At 40.5% G+C, this 18193-nt stretch overlaps 1 protein-coding gene across 1 annotated transcript in view; it reads right to left on the bottom strand.

Moving 5' to 3' along the window:
- The window catches only part of si:dkey-112m2.1 (transmembrane protein 132C), a 139335-nt gene that overhangs the window by 79802 nt on the left and 41340 nt on the right, over window positions 1–18193 (bottom strand). Inside the window, exon 3 of the mRNA XM_058618193.1 lies at window positions 9224–10148. Coding sequence (XP_058474176.1) covers window positions 9224–10148 — 925 coding nt within the window. The remainder of the gene's footprint in view (window positions 1–9223; window positions 10149–18193) is intronic.

Raw genomic sequence — 18193 nt, forward strand, 5'->3', positions numbered from 1 at the left:
TTGACACTGTCATATAAGAGCATTGAGCGTCTCTATGGAAAGAACATTGCTCATGGTGAAGTGGGTGCAAAAAAATAAACACTGCTCAAACCTGACAAGAGAGCAGAAAATACAATTTATAGAACACACGACGATGAAAACCAGACAGAAAAAAAGTGTTGCAACTTTTCTAAACTTATCACAACAACGAGTCGATCACTGCGGTCAGGTTTGCCTTGAGCACATCCAACTCAATAGCCACCATTTAAGTGCGATTTGTGATTTTGTTTTGTTATCCAAACCTTCTAGCGTTTAATTAAATCTCTATTTAGGACCCAGTTTTTGTGTTTCTCAACCTTTTTCATCTTCACTTCTATTCAAAAATTGCTTTATTTATTCACCAAGGGGGCAATTAAATGTACAAACAAAGATGAAGACTCAAGTTCGAGCAAATAACAGAAATACAAGAAATTCATTCTTACACCGTTCTCTTTCATCGTTTCAAGGCTATTAAGGAGCTGTTCTTTCACAGAAACAAAGATGGATTGAAATCCACTGTCTGGAGTCGGAGCAGCAAATATAGGGCCTACGCTCCTCGGTGGTTTTGTCCCTGTAGCTTCTAAAGCATGTTTCTGCAATCATTTCCTCGTACGTGTTACCATCACACAGCTGCCAGGAGTAAGTTCCTTCCTTACACTTGCCTTAATGTTGCCGTCAGCCTCTGCTCTGCAGTCTCAATCGACACCTTTTAAACTCCACATGGTCTGGGAGTGAGAAAAATAGACTCGCAATCCCAGATATCATGCCATCACATGATCCAGGGGTTTGTATAAGATCTAAGCCCAGGGCATGCATGTTTAGCACACCACAACAAACTCAGCAGAAACATTTTTATTCTGAATTGAAGGTTATTGAATGATGACAGACTATCGCCGCCATTTGCTAGTTCCATGGGAAAATGAGCTTTGACTTCTACGTGAGCCTATTTCTCACTTGATTTATAATATGTGTAAACATTTTCCTGAGGAGTTAATGGTCTCATTTGCAATTTTCAGAGGATAACTCGCAGCACGTAGACTGGACAATAGGGCTGAACGATTTTGAATGAATATCTAATTGCAGTTATTTTGACTTGGTATTGCAAATGTGACATGTGATAGATGCATCTGCATTCTCATTTTCAATCAAAAAACACATTTAAAATGATGACGTGATGTGATATTTGTGCAGATCTGGGAGAAACGAACATGTTCTCTTCAGTCTGTAGAATAAGATGTGTAAAGGTCGAGACAATAATTAGTCTCAAATGATATTTTGACCCATACTTTGGCTTTTAGAAATATTGCGCCTTCTGCGGTTTGAAAATTGCAGTTGGCTGTGTTGCGATTTTGATAAAACTTTGATTAATTGTTCAGCCCTAGCGGACACTTCCAAAAAGTGAACATGGGGCCAATCAAATCTCAATTATTGCCGATTATTTAAATGTTGAATAACGTAAAATAGACGGTACGAAAAGGCGGAACTCGGAAGAGCAGCGGGGAGCACATAACAAAAGACACTGCGATCATGACACTCAACGACGAAACCAAAACACAGGTCACGACCTCACGGGTGAAAGAGGGCAGGAAAGCGTGATCCCGTTTACATTTTGTCTTAAATATGTGAATTGTGATTCTGGATGTTGCTTCTTCCAGTTTACACATTTCATTTAGTTTAATGAACGATAATGGAAATTAATTCAACACGTTTTTTTAAAAATAGCAGTGGGTAAGTGGTGAGTGATCACACAGTGAGACAAAGACTTTCAAAAGACTGATTGAAAGTGCATCAAGATGCATCGATAATCGTTTCATCATCGCATCGTGTCACTGAATTGTAATCGATTCCCACCCTTAGTTGCCACCGATTACTTTATTCAAGTTATACAATCTGTTGCCTCTGGTTGTCCTGGCCAGGCATCACTGGTAGAGAGGGTCTGTAAAATTGATTAATATCATGTTAAATTAGTAATGATTTTAGGGGCAGCCATAGCTCAGTGGCAGAGCTTCCAACCAAAAGGTCAGCTGCTCAATCCCAGGCTCCACTAATTAACATGCTGACGCGTGTGCGAGCAGCATGGAAATGACTACGATAGGTGGGTGAACGAAAGACAAGGCAGAATATAGACGTGCTGTATGAATGTGTCAGTGAATGGGTGCAAAGTGGTGAATGGCGAACCCGTGATGAAAGCACTTTGAGTGTCATCAAGAGCAGAAAAGCACAATATGAATGCAAAGCATTTACCATTTTGAAATGGTAGAGTATGTACTGTATGTATGGCTCTTCCCTGCTCAGTGGCTCAGCAATAATCAGAGTAACGTGATGGATCTCTTTTATACTCCTCGGCATAATCGCAGCACATGGATTTGACGTCAAAGTGAATTTCCGCCAGTGTCAGCCACTGCGGCGCACCTCCTGCCAGAACACCAAGTTCAGCTGCCACTCTCTCTTTTTTGTCATTCATAGGCATCCACCCACTCTCCATCAGCAATCATTAACTGCCCCTTCCACTAGAATAACTGGTTTCTGCTTTACACCAGCCGCTAAAACAGGACACTGATTTAAGCGTTTATAAGCACCCAGGAAGTTTTGAGTGAGCAAAATGGGAGACAGCTAAAGCAGAGAAGAAACCACGGCAGGAGAAAGTGCCACGAATCCTCTACAGACATTGAGGTAACAGGCTCGCACAGATAACACCAGGCTGACTGACACAATCAGTTCGGTTGCTGTTTGGAGTAATAGCGCCTTTGATTCTTCTTCTTTTCAAGCGAGACAGTGTTTGCCTTTACATGTCTAGTCTGTCCGAAGTTCCCCTCCTCCGTTTCCTCGCAAATTAAGGTTTAATGATTGAAAGTTTCTGAATAAAACCAGAAGTGGCAAGCATGTTTATTGCTCTCCGGCAATCAGCAAATCCTATTCACTGAAATTCTCTTACACCCTCTCCCTCCGTTGTTTATTGTGTGTCTGACTGTGTTTCAATCTTTCTATATCTCTAACTCCACAGTGGGTGTAGCCGCTTCTTATATCACCGAGATGAAATTCTGTGGCAGCCTGTCAGTCTCGAAAATGGGCTACCACAGGATTTCATCATCCCCCCCCTTCAATTCATGGCCTTCAGTCCACATTAAAATATGCATATTCCGAGTTTGTGTTACAGCTGTCAAGTCTGCGGGATCAAACTAATCAGAGTAAAGCCGTATGAGAAACGTTGAGGATAAACAAGCGATTGCGAGGCCAAGCTTATGATTGTCTGAGAGTAAGTTAGAAAAACACTGCTTCGCTAACTAATCCCCCAACCTGTTTGTCACCGCCTCAAGCCCTACATATATCATCTATAGCTGGTGGAGCAGGAGCTGGAGGTAAACAGTGGTGCACAAGTTCTGAGCAGCAGCGTGATAAGATACTTCTAATCCAATGCAATAGTTGTAGTAGTTGAAATTGCAAGTCTGATGTCTTATTGTCTTATTGTCCTAAGTGTAACTCAGAGGACTTTACACACATCCAACCACATTCATAAAGGCACACGTTTAAGAGCAGCCATTCATTATTCGCAGAAATCATGTTATTTGAGTGTTAAGCACATTAGTCCGGTGTTGATTTATGTAAAAGCATGACTATGCACTTTCCTGTGTGTACCTTGAGTGAAATAGGCACCTATAAATGTGTAATGGACAGTAAAAATTTGAGCACCTCATTATTTTTTAATAGGAAACAAGTGGTACACATTCAAGGACAACATGAAGCTATGAGTCCATGTAAGTCATGGCTGTAGACCAGAGGAAAAAAATAATAATTGTTTGTACTCATGAGCCAAAGAAGGGGATTTTACTTTCAAAGGTTTTAGTTCTGGATCTCTAGTTATTCTGGCTAACACACAGGATGGATCAATTAAAAAGGGTTGTGTTGCATTTGGCATTTGGAAAACATCTCAATATTTAGTTTGTAATTTCTGCATTTTCAATAGGATTTCACTTGAGTATAAACATCACAATCTATTATACGTTTCTCATTCATATTGAAGTATACACAATTGTCAGAATGAAAAAAATGTTGGTATAGCGACAAAATGTTGACAGAAATCAAATTGTTTTCCATCATTTTGAATTTAATAACAGATCCTTGAATATCTTTCATTGTTGTAAATACTGTACATGCAATATTGTACATATTTGAAGTGATCATGGAAAATGTGCAGTCAGTTTTGGATTTCAAAAAAAGCATGCAGCCACATTTAATGAGGATTAATATGTAGAATGTGTTTGTTTATACTTCTGAGTAATTGCCAAAATAGTGCAGTTTCTATGACCTAGTACGTGTCCAGACTACATTAAGGGAACTTAATTGGAGCTGCATGGTAAAGGAAACAGTAGCAGCAGCAGCTGTGATTGGAACATGAAGGCACATAATTCAGGGAGGATTTTACGTCTGTCAGCACAGCATGCATTTTCAATAATAGATAATCACGATTGTGACGTCCTACTGAACATACAAGTTTAATTCAAGGCTGTAGAATCCACTTTGTTGGCACTTCTTGGTGCAGACATCTTGGTGCAAACTAAAAAAAATAAAATAATCTGGGAGGAATAGCTCATATGTACAGCTGCAGTGCCTATAGTGTAAATATTTGTTTTACTGTGTACCAGTAAATGTATAACTCATGTAAGAGTTTCAGTATGTTTTTTTAAATATAAAGTATATTAAAAAGCACTTATTAGAGTTGTAATAATAATATTATTGCCTACTGTTGCTGGGTATCTAACAACAAAGACAAAAACTGATAGAACATCAGAGATTGAGGCGAAATAAATGCTTTTATGGACTAGTTATACAGGCTGAAACATCTGTGATGGATAGATACCGTCTCTACTTAATGCACATAACTTCAGTAATTCACTGCACCAGTCATGGAGCACCACTCTCCTGGGAAGACCCACTACAACTTCCTTCAGTTTCTCTGCTACCCTTATATAAAAAAAGCCTGCAAGACATTCACAAGTTCAAAGTGAGTAGAGAGAAAAAGAGAGACAACCTCTGGCCCTGTCAGTACTGAAATGTATTGGAGGCATATGTCACTCTGAATGGTACGGCTCATTCCTGTGACCCTCTGCTGAGCAGGGACATCACAAAAAATCCTCTGGGACAAGCAGCCACTCCAAAGGCAGATGGACAGGGCGAGTGCAACGAAGAAAAAAAAAAGTCAAGACAGACAGCAAGGAGCAATACACGCTGTGCTTCCAGTGTCCAATAAATTTGTCAGTTTAGACGCAAATTCAAAAGGAGAAATGGCAGAAAATACAAGGATTTAAATGACTTGCTGAGGGGAACAAGTGATTGCTTTGTGGTGGCAGGGTTCAACGGAGAGTGGAATCTACAAAGTGAACACAGGCTCCCCAGGCTGCAAATCACTAATTACTTATTAATGAGTAAATGAATGTTTTCAAAGTAAACACTGGTGAGTGGGACAACTGAGTGAAAGCAGGGAAAGGGAGCTGTGTTAAAGGAGGGCGGAGAAGGGTAAGATAACTCCGAACTTTACATGAAGACAGAACCAGTTAGATCTCGAAGCACAAAAGATGAGGGACAACCAAGGTACAAACAGCGTGACGTGAAAGGAGAGTGCAGCACATGTACTGCAAGGGAAAGGTTAAAAAAACGCAAAGAACCAAGACCGAGCAGAAGATAAAATACAAGCGAAAAAGTACAGATAAGTACAGAAATGGAAATGGACAGGCAGCATACCTATCTCGGGTGACCTTTTGCGAAGAACTGAATCACAGGAGTGCAGTCAAGATATGGCTAATACATTGAGGAGGACATCTTTATACTAACCTTTTCTCCTGCTGATATTTCAACAAACAATAGGCAATACCAATTCCCCCAAGTCACACAACTTGTAAACCTGAACTGTGTTAAGGAGCAGAATGTGCCGACATGAAGCACAATGAAGTCTGCGTCGCATCTTAAAATACCAAAACTGCTTAATTCCCAGCCCAGCATTGACTCCTTCACCTGCAAAAATCAAAATCTCTGAATATTAAAACAACTCATGCTGGCTGTGTGGTTTTGGCACAGTGTGAAGAAACCCATACTTATACCTTCACACTCTGACAAATTAGAAATTCATTTGCATTCATCAGCAACGCCGCCCCTGGGGGAGGATCTGTGGAAACATGTTGGATTGTTTAGTCAAAATTACAATACAGCTGGGGCAATTTATCTTTTGAAAAGCCGGTTAATTTGTTCAGGAGGAAATTATTCTTTTCATTTGCATGTTGAATAAGGAGTGGAATGCTTTCCAAACCTGCTACACCGCTTTCTTTGTGGCTAATGAGGCAGTGAGCAGGGAATTAGCGAATCCACCGGGAGTCTTTAGCTTGACAAACATCCCATGACTCTACAGTTGGCACGGAGCAGGTTCATGCATGTATATGAGTGAGCGTCACAATGTAAGGGAGTGCATTATGTGACTATCCATGACTCTGTGTGTGTGTGAATTGAATTCAACATTCAAAATAATTACATTAGCTTAGTTTTAATTAGTTACAATGCAGCCAGTTTAACAATCACGTGCAAAGAGAGAAAAGCTGTGGGTAGTAAAATAACTTTTTGCTTAAGTGGGTTGGTTGTCAAGTACTGGCTTGACGACTGGCATGTCGTGTAAAAGATAAACTTGCCGAAAATTCTAATTTAAATGAGTCCAGAGAGTCAGAAATTAAAAAGAGAAAACATTTAGAGACACATGATGTTTTAGAGTGGGCAAAAAAAAGCATTATTTAATATTATAATTCTGATAATTAAACCATTGAGACAGAAAAGACAGAATCTGAGTGATTTGGATCAATCAAATAACAAAGATCTTTTTGTATGGTTCTTAAGAACAAGGCAGAGTAATAAGTCATAACCACAAAACTGCTCAACTAAAGCAAGTCAGTGTTTTGAAAATTTCAAAAATCCAAACCGTACATGACTTTGCAGACATGTCTAACTTCAAATTAATGTATCTATATTTTTTTAAAGCAATGAACAGAAGAGTAGGCTACGTGCAATGAAAACTAAACATGTCAAGCTTCTCTGCCCAAGGAAATGTGAGGATTATACACAGTATTATTTATATAAGGTTTTGCATTTGTATCAATAACATTGAGCTGAATGTAGGCCAGTAGCTAAATTGATTTATTTAAAAGGTCCAAGGTGTAAGAATGTGAGAATTTGAATTTTAAAGTAATTGTACCCTAAACCTATGTAATATTTTGATATTTGATGACAAATTTTGCAAAAGCATGTTTTTCAGCAATGATGCAGCTGAAATAAAACTTAGTGTTGCAAAAAAAACAAAAAAAACCCTGCAATAAATCATAATATCGGATCACAATATCTATTAAATTGACTGTTGAGAGAGACTTCTAGTATTTTTGTCAGAGGCTATGCTGTAGCAGGGAGAGAGGGTGGGTAGAAGGATGAGAAGAGACAAACTCCATGGAATATAAATAGTTAATGATGCCTTAGCTGGTGGGAGGAACACACCAAAGCTACTTGTAATGTAAGCTCTCAACCACTTTAATGAAGAAGCAAGCGCTGGTTTACATTATGCAAACACATACAAAAGCAGAGCACGCCTCGGCTTGCAAATGTACAAACCCCAAACTGTCCTGACCGTGGACCGGCATACACTCTCACTCTCACACTCTGCAGCTCCCACTACAAACTGAAAACAGAACATGAATTCACACCACCACCATCAAGAGTCAGCTAATATAAAAGTAGCCAGTTATTTTCAAACACTTTGAGCTTTAGTCTTTTTGGTTCCTAATGAGGTACTTTGGTTGGATTTTTTGTAAGTCTGGTCCATCCCAACGGGATACACTCACAAAAAAAAAGACGAATTTCTGAATGATCAAACTGCAACACTGGTACGAAAAAAAGAAGAAGAAATACCGCCTTTACAGCTCCCGTTTACACACATGCTGACAAATGTGATAAACACACACTGCGAGCACTAATACTTCATGGGAGTTCATCATCACTGGAGTGGGGGGAAAAAAAAGCAATGAGGCTTTTTGGCAGATTTCCTGCTAACCCAGGGTTGACAAATCGCCAAGGCTGTCTGTCACAGGTCCACACTGAGCCTGTTAACTGTTTCATCCGCCATGATTTAGATCTCAGGCATAAAAGTAGCCCAGTGGAAAAAAAAAAAAGGAAACCATATTCCTTACACCTTCATTTGCATCAAACAACTAGAAGCAATTACAGTCACTTTGAACAATAATTTGTCTGAGTCAGTGCTCGGTGTATCAATGAACACTTTGTTGTGGCAGAGTCACCTCAGATATTTATTTTAGTTGCGCCTCCGACGGGGCAATTTTCAGGATGGGAACATGAAACAATTTTCATAAATAAAAAAGAAGGTATAATCACGGCATTATCCAGTCAAAACAATCCCGCCCAAATCCAATTTGAAAAGGTGTTAAGCGGCGCGATATCTGCCTCATCCCTCCAAACTTCACTGGAAGACCACAATAAACAAACAAGCCATTGCACTAAATATAGGGAACAAAAATAATTTACAGCAGCAAGTAAATCTTCTAAAATAGGCATATGTGGTGAGACACGCTCTCAGACTTTTTGTTTTGTATTTCCAATTTCAGGAAACTTAGATAAATACCAAGAGGCTTCAGGTTGATTCAGAGCCAAGATCTGGTATGCAGCAAACTCCTTCTTCATCACTGAAAACCCGTTGTTTCACAAATATGGTGTTCCAGCTGAAATAAGCCTCGTTCTGAAGCAGTGTTTGTATGTCTCAATTGTCTGTGCAAACAATAATACAAGGGTAATTGATTAGGCCTACACGAGGACTTGTCTTGTTCATGTTCCCTTTCATTTGTGAGATGCTGTTCTGAGCAAATGACCTAAATAAACAGGCTGAACAACGCAACTGCTGCCGAGCAGCAAAGCAGCGGCGGCAAGGGAACTTTGTTCGTGGACTTGAGTATAAACTGGCAGGTCAAAAGTTTAACTCGCACATGAGACTAATTTGGGATTTCTCCAAGAACGGATTGATGAAAAAAGGGGTTCTGATCAAAGGAAAAGGGAAATAAAACATTTACCTCCACCTATATTCTCCCTTAAAATGTTGTATCTTCAACAAAAAGGCTAATTCAAGAATATAAATAACATTCATACATACTGTACTTAATGGAGTACTTACCTAAGGGTGAAAATCTGCACTGAGGAAAGTGTAGACAAAGCCAGAAATGCTGAGACCGTTTCTCTTTGCCGTATCGGTTTGGACGGTGCCATCACCACAAAGTTATTGTCCAGCTTGAGCTCCGACAGTGGCTGGAACAGCCTGACACTCCCGATGCGTTGCATAGGTTTATGCCCTGCGAAGTAGCCCATCGGCCCCTGCTGCTCTGAACGAACACCGTTGCCCTTTCTGGAATCCTCGGAGTTGCAGTCTCCACTGTCTGTGGTTTGAACCATGTAGTAGAGCTCCACAGGAGTTCCCTGGGCCTGTTCGGAGACCCGCTGCCTGCCCGGTCTGACCGTGGGAGGGCTGAACCAGCCGGCCAGAGGCTCCAGCTCCGCAACGCACATCCCTAACTCACCTTTTAGCCGGCACGTGCCGCGCACCTCTTGAGTCTCATGGAAGGCAAACATCCTGACACAGGGCAGCTTGTGGATGGCACTGTAATCGTCCCAGTCCCTCCCCGCTATGTAGAACAAAACTTGAACCTTCGGCCAACTGGGGTGAATCCGCTCGCTGATAATGTAGGTGTGGACCTTCCAGTTGAATGCAAAAAGAGGCGGCGTTGATGCCGTCGTTGGCGCTGATGACGACGTGCCAGAGGGCGCATTGAAGGGCCCCGGCAGGGTCTGCAGCAGCTCCAGGGGGACGGGCTGCTGCACAGACAGTGGCCCGTAGCTTGCATTGACAAAGGGCATCTGACGGGTCTGATGAATGAAGAAAGACTCCGTGCGAGCCTGCATGCTGGAGTTCCTCATTATGTCCTGGTTTGCCTCTTGTAAGAAGAACGCTGACTCAGCATTGAGGATCTGGTAGCCGACAGGCAAGTAGACTGGTGTGGGTCCATACCTCTGCAGGCCTTCCAGGACCACCTTGCAGTCTACCACTGAAACAGAGAGGAAAAAATGACAAAAGACGCCTTGTTAAGCTTAAGTTTTAGTTCAAAACACTGTAAACTTTCAACTATTAACAGTGTTACATTCAAACCACCGTCAAAGGAGTTCACACAAAGTGGAGTAAGCCTTTCAGTGCCACAAGACTGCATTTCTCAGCATAATGGTGATTAGAGGTCATGTCGCCTGGCAACATTCTAGGTGTACATACAGTAAGTGATTTGTTTTATGTCAACACAAATTCTACTGCTCAAAAACCATTCAGAAGTCTGTATTTGTAAAGAGCTGCTGCACATAAATGCCCCCTCAATCAGGTCTGATAGTATTGTTTGGCAGAGCCTATTGACGGACGCAGCATATACACTACATATAGAGGCAGAATAACAACATCAACAAAAATCACTACTATATGTTACTGCAGCTTTAAGGAACACTTCACTTGTGGCTTGTGTGTGAGAGAGATTCATTAGCAAATCTCTATCAACAAAACCTGGGAAAGAAAAATCGGATAAATTAAATCCTGACCTGGATGGGGACGGCAGCGCTCCACATTTAACATAAGATTTGCATGCATTGCCTACAACCTAAGGCAATCATATCTACAGTCAGATCCACTGGGGATTTTAAATGGTACGTTGGAACCATTTCCATACGATAGAACTTTCATGAGCTGCTGCTCTTATTCAAAGGAATTTGTTTAACTAAATTCAAAACACAGGCGTCGTTCTGAGTCGCTTGCTTATCCGGCTTGTCCACCTTCCCTCGTGCTCTCGATCCCTCATTATGACACACTAACTCAGTCCGTCTTTCACTGTCCTTCAATTTCCCCTTCCACCCATTTTTTTTTTCCCCCACTCGAGTCTCGTTCCTGCTTTCCTCCCCGCGTCAATCAAACCTTCACTCACTCTTCACTCCTGTCAAGTATGGAAAGTTGTCATCTGGTCAGAGATTACGTTAGTAAGTGTTGAGAACACAGAGTGTTGGGGGAGAATTCAGTACACAGAATACACCGAAGTAAACAAGTAGTCTGAAAAGCAAACTTGCTTTCCTAAGAGTTGTGTAACTGACATTTGGCTTGTTAGCGCAAAACATTGCTGCTGCAGAATAAGTCTGCCTTGACAATTAGTGCACAGGATACAGGATACTTTTATCTGATTATGTTTCCTCCGTGCTCATCTTCTTCTTACGTTTCTGCTTTTATTCAGACATTAAACGAACATGCACTGAGATACTTGGCATGAAACTAAAATTATATTAACAATAACGTGGTAATATATGGCAATAATATTAAGGCAAAGCTATAGTTATGCCTTAAAATGTGCCAAGCCATGGAAAAACGAGGAACAAGTCTCCAGAGGGGCATTTTGAGTTATTTACAGATTTCTAAGCTTTCCAACAATGTCTAACACCTGAATAGAAATCTGAAAATATTTGAAGAAGATGTGGCCATAAGTGAACAGCATATTTAATATAGTGCGCTACTGGAGAATCAATTTATTGACTTTAGTGTGTCGACCTCCAGTACACTAGGTGGCGATAGGTCCCATTCCAGGTTAGTATTAGGTCGTTTCCAGTTTAGCTTGCAGCTAGTTTTTAGCATGTCCTACCTTTTGTTAAGTTTAAGCTGACAGAGCATTAAATACGAAATAGGTATCGGCCTATACCTATACCACCATGTTTTTGTCACTGTTGCCTTATTTTTCTCCGTACGCTTCTGCTTTTATTTATTGGATTAAGTGGTGGGAATACACGGAGTAGGACTTTATTTTAGGACCTCTTTTAGTCGGACTAACACAATAATTCAGTTTATGAATTATATTCAGTATATTCAGTTTTACTGGCATGTAAATGTACTGAATTTGGACCACAAAAGGAATGAAAGTGAAATGACTGAGACCAATCTTGCTCAAACAAATATCAAAGCAACTTGATTGTCATAATTATATTGAAACCGTTTTTTCTCTGTCATTTCCAAGTTGATTTAAGGACATTCCTTCACAGACTAATAACAATGTTTTTGAATGTTTTTGAACGTGCGGGTCAAAAACTCAGCTCCATTACTCCGCAGCCCACTCAGAAACATGCCCACACAACCTCACCTGACCTTGCATGACCCCCGAGAAACCCGTTTCCATGCCTCCCCCTCTCCATCCAACAAATCATTTCCACTGCCTCTTTCTCTTTGCCATCAAACCCCAGATATTCGGACTGATGGAGTAGCCCATGAGAGCACATTGATTTTCTGTCCCGAACCCCCCCTCCGCGTGGTGCAGGTGACGTGGCATGGAAGTGATTTGTGACGATTCACGGAAGCAGAGCGACGACCACCTGACCTCATGGACAACCGCAGCATCAGGCGCAAGGTCAGTACTTTAGCAAGGGCCATCCCAACTCTCAGACAGCCGGGGGGAGTGAATGGGGACCTTCTCAAATCCCTGTTTAAAGGCAATGAGTAACTTTTGCTGACATTTTTGTTGTTGATATTACTACTCTACTATACAGCAGCAGCATATGGGGGCGAGAGGGAGCAAGAAGCATGATCCTAAACAAACTGCTGAACAGCCAGTTTTTTTTTTAAGTAGTAGATTTCACTTCTGAAACTCATCAGCGTTTCTTTGTGAGTTCAGTCATACTCCAACCTCATTGCGGCTGTCTCCCTTTATTAGTGCAACATTGTGGTTGCCTCCATCTGTCTTGACATAAAATTAATCACTTCATGTGTGTAGCATAAGCTCTAAACACCGCCGGAAACTGCCAGGAAACACAACTGATGGGCTTAAATCACAATTGTGTAAACCCGTGCGATAATGGTCTGTATCTGACAGATGTTTGTTTATATCCCAAAGTATATGCGCCACACTTGATTATACAAAATGACTACGTCGAGTCAGGTTGGTATAATCAGCAGTATTTTCTGCACTGCTGAAAATGACCTTAAGTGCATCAATCTGTTAATCAATACCTGTCATCAGGAAAGATACATGCAAAAGGAAATCATGGATTTTGCCGATGCACCAGTCAATTTACAGTGATTGTATTTCATTATCTAACGTTGTATGTATTTTGAGAGATGTCTGTTATCAAAAGCTTCCATCTTTGATTGCAACTCAGTCAAACAAATAATTCTGAGTATTATTATCCAAACAGGTACAGGCTTTCTTTTTTTTTTATATCACACAGGTCAGGACCTGGGACTGAAGCTTTGGTGGCAAGAAATCGAAAATTACCCACCCAAGTCCATTTGGCTTAAAAATAAATACAGAAAACGTTCAAACTATTAACTGTGCCTCCTCTGCCGCGATAAAAATTGGACCAGCTGCCCAAATGAAAAACAGCCACACAACTGAACCTCATTACAGACCACTCTTCGCTGTGATCATATGCATTTATAGTAAAATGCCAGACGGTGATATGGGTAACAAAGCCATTAAAGATAATAAGATTGGATTGAAAACATAAATTAGTCGCACTATTCTCCGCACATTTTGCTTTTCTGTTTGTATTCATGTCGCTGGACTAATTCATTCCCCGCTGCATCTCAGATGTGGAGGAAATACTAAAGGCTTTTCTGTGTCAGTGCACAGTGAGCATTTCTTGACTGAGAAAACAACATTTACTCTTAGATTTGACAATACGGAGAGTGATGTCAAGACGGTTTAGTTGGTTCTTGATCATGCATACAGCACAGTGAGAGGATTTGCCTGTCTCTTTTTTTCCCCCCTCTATGAGTTGTAACACACTGTCCTAGTTTGCACCTACTATGACGCAGATTAAACTAAATACCTCATTACAATAAGAAATTCTGTCATTTTTAGGTTTTCCATGATATCAACAGGACATCATGCATAGACAGGCAAAGTCATAGTGACTTGTAGCCCTGGGTTGCCCTTGGAATTTCATGTGTGCAGCTACTGTACTTGTAAATCATGTCTGCAGGACTGTTTCTGCAAATGAAAAGGGGATTGATTTGTGCAGATAACTTAACCCCTGTGGTGAATCCTAGCTGTAAGCTCTTCTGGTGGATTTCTTAGCACTGCCCAACCCTTAGGATGCAGACCGAGGAGCTGGATGACATATCAAACATGCGGCTGAACCACACTGGCCTCATCATTAGATGGATGCGAGATTCAGGATTTAGAGTCTTGATGTTATATTCATGTAGCGTGAACCAGAAAAGCCCAAAGGAACACGGGATTCCAAATGAAGACTTTTGCATTTGACACAGCAATCCTACGACACGCACCAAAAACATGCAAAATAAACTATTAAAATTGTTGTTAAGCCTTTATGTCCCTAAGACAGCGTGAGCGCCATCAAATCAAAGAGTTTATATGAACATCCCTGACGACTTGAGGAGATCATCATAGCTTTATCCTGCACCGTGTCCATCTCACAGCGGCTCCTTGATTCAGCGCAAGTTTTGTTCATTTATTAATCAAATAGATTTTCTTATATCTTGTCTTTCTGCACAGAGCTGTGATGAACATGGCATTTTCATTTGATTCACAGAGGCAAATCAAGAAAATAATTAACTTGATGAGCTTCAGTTGTCCCTATAGAAGATATTCATTCATTACAACATAGTTCTCTATGCAGAGAAAATCCCTGGTATAAAGTCCATATCATGCAACTAGAAGAGATAATCAACAGTTACATCTACATGAACTGAGACTCTCACGGTTAATCTCATCCCAAAGCTGGAACGCAATGTTCTAAAAACCTTGTTTAGGCATAAAAATACTTTCATACACAATATTTGATTATATCAAAATAAGCATCAGGGCTCAAATTCCACTGTTATGTGAAGAGAGATGTGACCAAGGTCGGAGGATGAACAGCAATGGGGGAAGTGGAAGGTGGTGATAACATTTGGAAAATATTTGTATGAAGGATTCAGTGTAAATATAGCTGCAGAATAAAACCCTTGCAGAATCGACACAAGAACATACTGTATTGTGTTTTTTTGCAGTCAGTGCCACATCCACTCTAAACTAAAACTTTTACATCTACAGAATACAATATCTTTGTCCATAAAACCACAAATTCCATAACTATTCACACACACTTAGGCTGCATTATGTAGGTGTAAAAAGGAAGCAGTGATGGACGTAAGCTGATATTTGCAGCTAAATTAAAAGTGCCAGGACTACACATGACATGTCATTTTCATGCTGTTTGATGCTGAAATTTGTCCCTTTCTGTCCTCACTTTTGCATCAGAAAGCGCCCATTCTTTTTTTGTTCACTCTGCTGATAATGTGTTTTCAAAAGGAAAAGCACCTCACAGTGGGGTTTCTTTTGTCTGTCTTCTAATAGTGACATTTAAACAAAGCTTTTAAAATCCCAAATGTTCACAAGTCCATAAGGTAACACATTAGGGCATGATCTTTATGTGGCATTTTCTTTTGTTAAAATATTTGCTCTGCGTGGTAGATTGCACTCCAAATGAACTGCGGAGGGGACCTTGAAGTCGCCAATGAATCTGTTGCTGATCGGTTAGAGAGACAACTTTCCCATTTTCGAAACACAGGACAATGAAATGAAAGGGCTATTTTCAGCTCCTGGAACTTTGGATATAAATGTCAGCTGCTGCCAAGATGGAGAAAATGCCATTGCGCGGTCAAGAACCTTATCAAAGACATTCTCTGATAAAGGGTTATGTTAAAGGTATTGGGAAAAACACATAGTTATTTCAAAAGCTGCTCTGAGAATAAGTTTTGAAATATTTAGATAGAAAGTATGTACTGCTGTCGCCTGCTAATATGCTAATGATAACTTTTTCACACTTAGGGACCTTTGTCTGTACCGCTGACCACATAATTAATGTAACATTACTAGCAATGAGTTAGCAAATGATTCACTGCAAAAATGTCGGAGAAAGTGTGGTTACTATGGAGAAGTTCACAAATTATTCACAGAAAATGTGCACCCAATTTTCACAGTTCTACTGCAGGCGACTTCCTGTGTTTTGGGGGTGGAGCTTGGACTTGACGACTAACTTTTCCATGCTTTTGAAGATGTACGTCGTTAAAGGGTTTCAAATACCGAGAAAATATGTTACTAACATTAAAAAAAAAAATGTGACTAATCTCACACAAAAAAACACAAGGTAGCATGTTAGCGAGTCACAGTGACTTCCTGTGTTTTTGCACATTATGTCCGATGCACATATACAGTACCAAGAAGATGAAAAACCAGTGTCCATTACTTTATTATCTGCAAGTCTCGAAATCATGATGTAGAAAATTGGGCCATCTCAAAGTGAGTGCAGCCACTAGATATCGAATCATCTTCAGTGGCTGGGCATACAATTCTGCCGTTAGAGAGATGTTCTAGGTGATATATCAACACAAACAAAACACACAGGACCACTAATCGCTCTAAGTGCCCATCGCATGCACCCTGACACTGCAGGAGAACCAAAGCAAAGCAGAAAGCCCACTCCCAGCTGGAGGTTAATCGGATCACATAAAAGCAAGGCACACCTCATCTTTCATCACTAGGCAACACATTTATGCAGCAATCGATAGGTGGAATCATATTTTCCCCTTTCAGAGAAATGAGGGAAAATGAAGTGTTGTGACACGACGGAGATGGATGAAGCAGAGCCTCATACCTTGCAGATCTCGGGCCATAATGCAGTGCCTTGTGTTTCTTCAAAACTTGAGTTGTTTTCATTTCTGACAAAGCTCTGGTTCCAAAGTGGCCTCTGGGTCATTCCTGTCGATAAAATCCTAAAACTGAACCTAAGTAATTTACAGCATGCTCTTCATCTCTCTCTTACCCAAGCGGGCGGACATATAATTACATCTATACAGATATATTAGCAGGACCATGCACACTGCAATACCATGTGAATGCTAGTCTGCAAGAGGAGATTTAATTGCACTGTTTACTGGCCATAATCTTATGAATCCAGCTGCTGGTAGATAATAATTGACTAATTAACCATTTGCATTATAAAATATATTTTTTTTTATATGTCAATATACTTCAAACAATGAATATTTACTGTCTGTTGCATACTCAAATGACTAATTAAGTCAAATAAATGAAATTAATAGAGCCTGAAAACAGAATTGAAATAACTTTAGCAGACGGGGTTCATTATTCCTTGATTATATGCTCTACTACTTCATGGTCTCGGTAACAGTGGTTACCTTCTGTATTCTTTTTCTTTTCTTTTTGAAAACTGATAACATTTTAGTTTTTTGTTACAGAGCAAACTGACAAGTTCAACAATATCATCAAAGGAGACGAAAACAAAGATTTCAGATTGCCGTCTCTTAATGTGGAGAGTAATTGCACAAAATATGGGAGAAAACAAGTTGTTTTTAAAGCTTTGCAAGCCTTCTTCATCAGCTACTGTGTCTTGCACCACAAGCTGTCTAAATTAGACCCAAAAGGTAACTGCTGCTAAGAGTGACATTTAAAATCCATCCTCCATAAGTGCCCACCTGGAAATAATGCATTTCACCGCAATAGGAACCTTAAAGTAACACTAATGGAAATAAAAAAAGGTAAACCTCCCATCTAACCATTAGTTATGCCCAAATGGGAAAAACATCGAGCAGCTTCCAAACAATTCTTTGTCTGCCTAAAGAACATTTTTCCCACTCATTCTATGAGGCATCATGTCTCCCTGGTGGGGCTACTGAGCAACGGCATTGAGCAGCACTGCACCAGTTGTACAGAAAAAGAGAGGGAGAGAGAGCGAAAGAGAGAAAAAACACAGCACACGCTAGCTTGAAGACACATTTGAGACATGAATGGGCTTTTTATGACACTTCAATTCTGTCCATTGCCTGTGGGCCTAGTGTTGTGCATTGTACAGTGTCAGGGATGGAGGAGGTGAATGGCGGAACAGGGAGCCACTAAGGAGCTGGTGGTTGTTTAGATGAGATGGAGACAAGAGCTCTTGAAGGAACGGGGCCAAATGTGCTGAGCAGAGCAGAGCAGAGCGGAGGAGCCGTTAGCGTGCGAGGGCACCCATAGGGGTAATCGAGGACTTCAACTTTAACAATGAGGGTTCTGCTCTT

The sequence above is a fragment of the Solea solea genome, chromosome 19 (genome assembly GCF_958295425.1).
Source record: "Solea solea chromosome 19, fSolSol10.1, whole genome shotgun sequence".
Lineage (NCBI taxonomy): Eukaryota > Metazoa > Chordata > Actinopteri > Pleuronectiformes > Soleidae > Solea > Solea solea.